Genomic DNA, 10,035 nt, shown 5'->3' with positions numbered 1-10,035 from the left:
CTTACTCTACTAAATGGAAAAGCAATACTTTATTAGGTCACTTACTATAGCCCCTTTCCCCCCAGTAGAGCTGCTTGTGAGTGCATCTGTTTTTAACATCCAAATTTCACATAATAAAATTGTTTGTTTAAATGTGTAATGGGAAGAATAAAACAGCATGAATCCATTTATTTCATCCTGTCGATTAATAGAATTGTGTTACTGGGGATGTACCATAGTGGATGTATGGCATTGTGGTTTGTGAGGTGATTTCCCAAAGCGTAATTTAAGAATCACTGACAGTCAGTGATCTGACTGAATGAAACTTGAACTTCCATAAATATGCAGATTTAGCTTCTATTTTTTGACCCAACCCTCATGTGTGATCTTGAATTTCCTCCGGGATCAATAAAGTATCTATCTATCTATCTATCTATCTATCTATCTATCTATCTATCTATCTATCTATCTATCTATCTATCTATCTATCTATCTATCTAACTTGAAAGTATGACACATAAGCCAAAGACACTGGCACCACATTATGTTTTTAGGATCATTTGACATAAGTCAAGTGTAAAGCGATACTTACACCTCTGACATTGTAACACATTAGTAAAAAAAATTCTTCCAAAAATATCTGCTTATTTCTATTAACTACATACTGACCACATTCACTCCAAACTGTGAGAAAACTTATTTCCATCAACATTTCTAACAATAATAACTACAAACTTGTTCAAAAATAAATATCCTTACGAATATGTGGAAACAAAACAACCATCTTGATGCAAGAAACCTTTTCACTTGATGACTCACATGAAGTCATTTATATTAATTTTCTCCGTCGTGTGTTTCAAAATAACAAGTAATTCAAGTGAAACTCCACCAATTTTACACATTTCAGCATGTTTACAGGTCTTGAGGAGTTCAATGAATGTAATCTGATAAATTGCCTCCAGTGACATCACCCAGTGGCTATGTTGCATTCTGGGTAATGTAGGCACCAGGTTTTGAAAAAGAAGAAGAATGTGTCGAATATAAAAGGGTGATATTTCTGGTTCAGCTGGATTGATTTTGATTTGTTTTTTTAAACTGACTATGAGTCCAACAGTGAAATTAGGGTAATGGTAGTCTAGTGGACTACCTAGGAACGTAGCATTGCATTGCATTGTGGGTACTACATTACCCACAATGCAACCGAGTGACATCACTGGAGGCAATTTATTCAGATTACCTGCAGCCTCCTTGATGATGTATACTACTTTCCCAGATAAACAGTCTCTCATGATTTGTACATCAATGTTTTAGATGGATTTCTATAAATTAAGTTGATATCTCCACATTAGAAATATATTAAGTATTATTTCATGATAAAAAAAAAAATATGTGACATGTAGGTGACATATCAGTTATACATTTTGTTATTTACACGAGTTTTCCCCCTCACTCTCCAAACTTCCATCGCCTCAAAAACCCAAATGAGGGTCCGGGACTTTTCAGCACTGTTTATCTCCAAGTCATCAGTTGAGTTTTACGAGGCGTCAGTGAATGCGTCAGCAGCATGTCGGGAATGATAGTAGTGGTGAGTCCAGCCCCTGGGTGGGGATCTGCGTGATTGATGGTCACCTCCCGAGAGTGTTTCATGGACTCGCCCCCTCTCCTGCCCTCCTCTCCCCTCCCCTCCTCTCTCTCTCTCTCTCCCTGGCTCTCGCTCTCTCCCCTCCCTCCCCTCCCTCCCCTCCCCTCCCCTCTCTCAGAGCAGGAATGTAGAATCGGGTCCAGTCACTCAGTCAGTCATTCAGTCAGTCAGCTCCGCACGTTTCTGCACCGCGCAGGAGTGAATAATTGATCCGCGCCTCGGTTGGATACATTGATGAAGAGGAAGTGATTTGTGATCGGATCCCGCTCGCACTTTTTTCTCTTTTGGTAGTGGGGGGGGGATTTAACCTTCTCAGGTCGAACGCGTTTCTCCCCTCTTGTCCCCTCGACTGGAGAAAAGTTTGCTCGGAGACGCGGCACAGCTGGAGTCAGCAGATGGAAATAACCTCCGAGCGGACACCGAGCGCACCTTATTCCGGAGCTCTCCCAACATGTAAGCTCTCTCCCCCCTCTCTCTCTCCCTCTTTTCCCCTCTCTTCGCCTTGTTTTCATTATTCACATTCCGACAGTGTGAGCACTGCGATAATGCAGCGTGCTCCGGGAGGTCACCCCTGACGAGAGCCACTGCCGCTGCTCCTGGTGTGGCTCCTGGATCACATGTGTGTTTTGTGGCACTTCATATGATTTTATAGTAGTTTTGATGTGACTTTGAAGTTTATAACAGAGACGCTGTGGCCTCTTTCTAGAAGAGGAACTAAATTCACAGCAGCAGATGAAATATTCACAGTTGTTCTGGTTGTAGACGACCTCTTTGGATCTACACGAGTTGTTTTGCATGTTGTTAAAGTGTTTTATTATTTCCTTTGTGACAGTACAGGGAAACAGGGCTGCAGCTAACGATCTGTAGATTGTTTTCTAGATTAATCGATTAGTTGTTTGGTCTGAAAAATGGTGAATCAGTGACGAAGAGGCTCACAGATGACTTGTTTTGTCTACAACCCACAGATGTTCAGTTTTCTGTCACAGAGGAGAAATGACACGTTTAAGATCACATTTAAGCAGCTGGAATCTGAGAAATCAGATTTTTTTTTCTGCTTAAAAAAACCCTCAAATTAGTTAATTGATTATCCGAATAGTTGGTGATTAATTTAATGTAGCTAATTAATTGTTGGTGCTCTTAAGAGAAATGGATGATTTTTTTATTGGCCTGTGATTTCCTAATTATTGGATTTCTGTTACATATGAATCAAAACATGGTTTAATTGAATCTGTTTTGAATGACATTCCTCTCCAGGGCTCCAGGATGTGACCTGAAATTTGATTATTCATTTAGTTCAGTTTATATACGGTTGAGTTTGTTGCAGGTTCTTGTTGTGCTAGCCTGGATTCAAATGCAGAAAACCATGATTTGGATCTTTTATCTTTCTTTACGATTATTAATAATGTGTTCAGTTGGTTGCACCTAAATGATGTGCTGGTGCACCTCGATGGGAAAGTCGGGCACACCAGTGCACCCAGTCAGTCTGGAGCTCTGGCTGCTCTCATCAAACTATGTCCACTTATGTTTAGTCTTTCATCATTTAATTAAAAGTTTTAAAGTAATTTGCTGGTCTAACTATCTTTCGTGTATTACTATGTAATAACTGGGGGACATGTTTATTCCAAAAGGTGATTTTCTTTCTATGATTCCTCACTCTGGATGTTTGTCTCCGTCCTGACAGGGACCCGGAGTCACTGACCAGGTGAAGACTGCTGGTGTTAAATGCTCACTGCAAGGCTTCCCTCAACACGGCGACTGCTCCTAGAACTGCTGTTATAGTTCAGTGACTGTGTGAACCTCCTGCACACTGTTTACCATGGGCTCCAGTCTGACATGTACGGGTGTTATCTGGGCGCTGCTGTCCCTGCTGTGTGCTGCTGCCTCCTGCGTCGGCTTCTTCATGCCCTACTGGCTGCTGGGGACGCAGATGGACAAGCCCGTGTCCTTTGGCACCTTCCGCCGCTGCTCCTACCCGGTGAGGGACGAGGAGAGGCAGGCCACGGTGATGCTGGAGCAGTGCGGGCGCTACGCCTCCTTCCACGGCATCCCGAGCCTGGAGTGGAGGATCTGCACGGTGGTGACGGGTGTGGGGTGCGGCCTCCTCCTGCTGGTGGCGCTCACAGCTCTCATGGGCTGCTGCATCTCCGACCTCATCTCACGTACGATTGGACGTGTGGCCGGCGGCATCCAGTTTGTTGGAGGTGAGTTGCTGTGCTGTTTTGTTCGTGTTCGCACCTGCAGTCAACCCGGACTGTACCTTCACTTCGTGGTCAGTGAGGATATCATGTTTTGGCACATCACTTTTTTTTTTTCAGTGTTTCGCTTTACACTGTGAGAACTCTACAGGTATAGATGTGGAGAATTGGCAGGTTTTAAGGGCTGTAATTAACTCCTAATTTGGTTTAATCTCTCTGAGAGAAGTGTTTTGTAATGAAACAAAATCACATTGGTGAGGAAACAAGGAGGCATAGAAATCTTAATAACCATAGAAATGTTACCTCTGGCCAACTTTTCTTGGCCAGCAAACCTGCCGTCGGCCCAGAGAAGCTGTTGTTTCCACAGTCAGAAATGAAAAGTGCTCCAGCGAGAGGTTGGTCATGTTACTCAGTTAATGATGTTGGGTCAGTTTTCATTTCTTAACTCATGACTGCAGTTTAAAAGCAACATGCACACCCAGTTTTGCACAATGCTTTTATTGGACTTCTTTTTTCGTCTCGCTCTGATTTCATATTGAGGGTGTTTGTGCCAAAAGTGTTTGCCAACATTCTGTGAATGGCTTTTAGTCCCGTTTGGCTCTGGTCCTGTTTAAGAAAGCTTGGACCCGGCTCACGTATTGTAAATAAGGTGGAACATATCATTTGACAGCAGACTTTGAGCATCAAGCCGTAGCTTTTTGTTTTGAGTTTGACTGTTGAAACCGAGCTTCGTTTGCGCTCTGGGTTTGATCCAGAATCCGCCCTCTGAAAGTTGAAAAGAAACCCACGCCCTTTATCATTCTCTTTGGGGAAAAACAGAGCCCTGTCCACGCTGCAGCTCTGCCTATAGAGATGTCTTTTTGTTTGTTTGTTTGTTTGATTTCTCTGAGTGAGCGGACACGGCTCCGCACGCCACCGGCTTTTGTTTTATGTGCGCTGTTGGTTTTTCACATGTGTTCTCCGGGGACGTGAGGTCTGAGGGAAGGCTTCCATTGGAGCTGCAAGTTTTCGCTGCCCCAGTTTAAGAAGCTGCGGCGCTGCAGCCCTCTCATTAACTCCAGAAGTCCTGCTCACATACTGTGGCTCACCACTCTGCTGTGTACAATCCCCCCTCACTTCAGTTTGGCTTTAAGAAAAGTGATGTGACAGAAAAGCAGGTTGCAGGCAGATTTGACAGAGCTGCCAGGTTTTTCAGAGGGATAAATCTACAGAGGACCACCACAACGCGCCATGTCCTACTTCCAAAAGGCTTAGCTACTTAGGAACATCAGTATTAATGATGTATAATATGGAGGATGATTAAGGTGAAGTCTGGCCGGTTTATTCAAAAAATATGCACTTTTATGTAAAGAGAGCTTCCTTTTTAAGCTCACAGCAGCCCCATACATGCAGCATTACAGCAAGTTGCTATTTTGGGTTATAGGATTAAAAAATCCCTGTCTGTCTTTCTTGAGATTTCCCTCTTTCGTGGAGTCACAAATCCAGACACGCATGGATTTAGATGGAGGGAGAGCGCGGGGAGGCGGCGTGCAAACACAAGGGCCGTTGCTCAGTACTTTTAAACTTGAACGCTGGTGAGCCAAAGGGCAGAAATGTCTCAGAAGGGCTAATTGGAAGTGACACAATTGGGAAGCTCAGTGGGCTGCTCTGTGTATTGTCCTCTATCTAAGGGTGTAGAAATGTCAAGGCGGGCTCGGAGAGGGTGGGAAAATACCTGATGATTGAAACATTCAGCATTCACTTATTATTAAGCAAGAGCCTCGCCGAGAAGTAAAGATCCGCAGGGGGAAAACAGAAGTGTGTGCCGAGAGATATGATCAAATCTCAGCAATTAGCAGGAACAGGGAGCGGGAGTAAATGAGGCGAGCAGTCGGCGAGGTAACGCATGAGGATTTCAGCAGATCCAGAGGAGCCTCACGGTTCACCGTCTGATGCCGGTGTCTTTTTGTGTTTCCTCTGTTCTGTATTGTTGGCCACTAATGAAGAGTGTCTTACCAGTGAGGGCCTCTGGGCTGCCACGAGTAAAACATCCACTTTATATCTCCCTGTAATTTATCTCAATCCCACAAAACAGATTACAGCTGAAGGGATTTATCAGTGCTTTATCTCATTAGCTGCAGCCTCGACTGAAAGGATAACTTTAACAATAACTATTATTGTTGCTACTGTTGTTGTTCCCCTCTCATGATGCTGTTTTCTCCCAGGACACTATGGGCAAGTTGTTTCAGAGCTGGTTAATTGGTTATGGCAAAGGCCCAGATCTCCTCTGCCGGCCACAGAGCTAAAGTCTGAGTATGAGACTATGAGACTGTTCTGGCTCATAAATCAAAGGCCTGAGAAGTCTGTGCTGCTGCTTACATTAAACAACTGCCTTCACTGTAGTTTCTTAGTTATGCAGCGGTGCGGGCTCTGAGCTGCCGGGGCACAGACAGGAGGTTCAGACATTAAAAACATTCTCGTCTTGGCTTGGATTTGGTTGTTAGGGATTTTGATCCCCCCCCCCTGCAGAGCATCGCCTTGTCTTCTGGGTGCCCAGAGCAGAGCTGAGCACAGCAGGAGGAAAGCTATTTAACGTTTGTTTTCAATGGGCACTGTTTAAGACCTCTGTGTACGTTTTTTACATGCTTCCCCTCAGCACCGTAACCACCCTTCAGTTTATGCTTTCGTATACACTTTTTATTTCTGTCCTCTTTGCAGCTGACAGGTAGCTTTTATTTTGACAGTTTTGCTGTTTGATTGCCTGAAGGTGACTGACAGTTCAGCAGATTGGATGACTGGTCTGCTCCATCACCAGTTAAGTATTAAGGATAGTGATGGGAGCCTTGGGGCATTACCAAGTCACTTTCCAATGGCCATTTTTGATACTGATGTACTGCTTTCACATTATGATATTGGTGATTGACGGAGAGCCGATAAGAATGCTTCGAAGCTTCTACCGTTGCCATGGTAATTCTTGTCCAAATCAGTATTCGAAGGAAGGAGATGTTCCATCGGCTGCGCTGAAAAAAGACTGATAACGAGCGAGAAATTGATCTCCTCTATGGGATTTAAGCGCTCTCAGCCGCGTGCAAATATAAACCAGCCAGGGAGCGTTTCTCCTCTTCAAACTCGTCAGCACTCGCTCGCTTGTCAAGTTGACTTTTGAAACTTTGGAGGCAGCGACAGTAGCTGACGTGTCCCCTCTTGTCCTCGTCTCTCATTTGACTCACAGTTGCAATAAATTACAGACTGTTCAATAATAACTTCGATGGCATGTGTCATCAAATATTGGTGCCTAATTCTCTCTCAAGCTTCAAAGTCCCAATAAAGGTATCTGGGACAGTGGTTTGGTGAGGGCGTATAAGAGGGAAATGACTGATTTGAATGTGGGATGGTTCCGGAATGGGCCCAGATACACCAAACCAACATTAAAGAACTTGCAAAGGCTGACTGTTGCTCGTCTCATGTCGCCTGTGTCCTGGCCAACAGGCTTCACTCGAACTCACCATTAAGACTTCAGATGGTGGTCAAGAATCTTTTATGTTCTGCGCCTGCGTGAGAGGAAATAACTCTCCATACCACCAGGTGGCAGCACGCCGTATGCGCCATTCAAGATAGGAGAAGTGCTGCGGATATACAAACCGTTGTTAAGATAGATAAGACTAATTGGAAATCATTTTCATACCACTTCACTAATATTGTCACCTCTAGTGCAGAACATTATAAAGAAGCTGCAGGAGGCAGAAGCGGAAAAATAAGGAGAAACTGCAGGTGAAATCACGGATACAGCGTCAAGCTCAAGGGGTTTATCCAACGGTATTACGTTTTTAATTCTGTGTACTGATTCGCTTAGCTGGAGAACCAATCAGACAGGGCTGTGCTAGTGCCAGTGATGCAGGACACCACAAATACTAGGTCCATAAGCACAGGAGACACAGATGGACAAGTTATAGAAAGAAATGTAAAACTACACAGCAGTTAGAGTAGAGACAATAAGGACGAGCTGGAAAACAGAGTGATTAAGTGAAGCAAGTCGAAATGTCTGTTCTGGAGCCAGAGGTAAATAATAAAAGCCTGGGAAAAAAAGACTCCTACTGCACTGTCTGATGTTCTTATTGTACAGATTTCATTGTGTTGCCAACTTCAAAGTATTTCATTTTTTCCTTCTCTGCTTAACTTTTGCAGCTCATTGTCAACTGTGGAGTTTTGTGATATCCATTTAGCAACATGAATTGCAAATTAGTTCCATCTTATTTCACTGACAAGTAAACCTCATTGCCCTTTTAAGACGATCAATCAAATAACGCTGCCACAGGTCCCACAGGTTGATCTGCGGCGTCTGAAGCCGGAGGATCATCACCAGTCACACGAAGAGAGGCTGTGATAAAGTGTTCCAAAACATGTTGGAAATCTCTCAAAAATATTGGCCTGACCCACGGAGAATGTCAGCCGGGTTGAAATCATTTTAACACTTGATAAAAATGTCAGGAGACGTAGCTGCTCAAGGCCAAAGGATATAGGCTGTATTTTATTGAGAAGGTGTTGAACGGCTGTGTCCTTGAAACTGAAATAGCCAGACAAACAATATGATCCATGATGGGCTGAGCTTCGCCTCTTTTTTCAGGGAGTTTGTTGGAGCTGTGTGGAGGGTACAAGTAGAGGACTCCACATGAGCTGCTGCAGCCTCAGAGGAGGTGCGGATGTACAGTATATAGGTGTAATATCCCCAAGGGATGGACAAAAACACGCATGAAACAGCCCGATGCAGCATATTTCACTGCCATATGGGAGGGTTGGTCAGCAGGGAAGCTATTGAGTCTAATTTTGTCTGTCATTGTTGGGAGAAGTACTCAGGGCTCCTCGCAGTTTTGGGGAGGAATATTCAATGCTGTGGCTAAAAGCATTTATTATGAATTAGAGAAATTAAATGTCTTTTACATTAAATATTACCCCTGGGTTACAGCGGTCCTTTGATGAAGTGAGATCAGAAATTGTGGGTCTTCACATTCTGCCTTCAGATGCTCCCATGTGAGGTGTTTCAGAGAAAGATGCCTTGTCATTTATTTGACACACAAGAATCTTTTGACCAGTTGCAAGGCTTTTGGTGTGGATTTCTTTTTTTTTTTTCTATTTCTTCAAAGCCGAGTTGCTCAAACTTCAAAGAAAGGAGAAATAGAATTTAATAAGGGAAGATGAAAACATATTGAGCTGGTTTATTTGCGGCCGAAACAATGCGATGCACAGGGTCTAGCCCCCGCGTTGTGCGGAGGCTTGTTGGCTGCAGTGGTTGAATACTTCCCACGCCAGCCTCCGCTGAAGCTGCAGTTGATCTGAACTATCAAATAATTGGCTGTATTGCCTTCTGGGAAAAGCCTCTCCATTTCGTTTTCTGGTTGATTGGCTCTGTTTACACCTCTGTGCCAGCATCTTGTGTGCCCACACCGGTGTGGAATATCAGTAAATGAACAATATGAAGCTGCAACGAGGATACACACAACTCCGGGTCTGTTTCAATAAAGTTTGCCGCAGTTCGAAGTGTATCACTTTCTGGAATAGATCTCTTGTTCCCCCGGAGGTGAGCGCACCACATGTAATAAAGTATCTCGGCCATGCTGATGAAATTAGATATACCACATCTGTCCGCACCACCTCTGTAGCTCAGAGTTCGTGTCAAGGGCATGTGCACGAGCGATAAATTTAAAGACATGTAAATAAATTACAGATGGGCCGCCATTGTGGCTTCCATAATGTTGCCAAGGGCTATTTGGCACAGGAGTGTGTTGTCCTGTTCAAGAGCCATACCAGCACAGCCAGGAGCTTTGTCCTTGTGTCGGCTTTGTGAGTTCTTGCCAGCTGGAACCCGCCCAGTCCCAGAATGTGTGCTTCCACTCCCCTCTCAGCACCAGCACTCATTTTCAAGAGGTACAACAAAATGGAAATCGCATCCATATGAGAAAGGCTTTGGGGTGGGGTGGGGGGGGGATGAAGATCTCATTTTTGCCGGGGGAGTAGTCTGTCTGGAAGTTCAGTGTCTCTTGACAGTCATTGTTTAATGGTGTCGGATCACGAGACATTTCCGAGGCGATGGGTAAACACTCCCTGACACGCCGTGTTATCCTTTTACTTCCTAGAACCTGATCTGTATTCCTTCCTCTTTGTCAGCCTGCCACTTTGATGTGATGATGATGGACTACACTGTCTCATCCGCCATGTCGGCATTGCATAAAACTAATGAGTTAA

The 10,035-nt window shown here is 44.2% G+C and overlaps 1 protein-coding gene across 1 annotated transcript in view; it reads left to right on the top strand.

Annotated features, from left to right (window-relative positions):
• The first annotated feature begins 1,738 nt into the window (after positions 1-1,738).
• LOC119004750 (LHFPL tetraspan subfamily member 6 protein) overlaps positions 1,739-10,035 on the top strand; it is a 51,494-nt gene continuing 43,197 nt past the window's right edge. Inside the window, exons 1-2 of the mRNA XM_037071948.1 lie at positions 1,739-2,074; positions 3,303-3,822. Coding sequence (XP_036927843.1) covers positions 3,438-3,822 — 385 coding nt within the window. The 5' untranslated portion in view covers positions 1,739-2,074; positions 3,303-3,437. The remainder of the gene's footprint in view (positions 2,075-3,302; positions 3,823-10,035) is intronic.

Source organism: Acanthopagrus latus, chromosome 2 (assembly GCF_904848185.1).
Source record: "Acanthopagrus latus isolate v.2019 chromosome 2, fAcaLat1.1, whole genome shotgun sequence".
Taxonomy (NCBI): Eukaryota; Metazoa; Chordata; class Actinopteri; order Spariformes; family Sparidae; genus Acanthopagrus; species Acanthopagrus latus.
The sequence above is the reverse complement of the archived record's forward strand: the minus strand, read 5'-3'. Positions and strand labels throughout refer to the sequence as shown.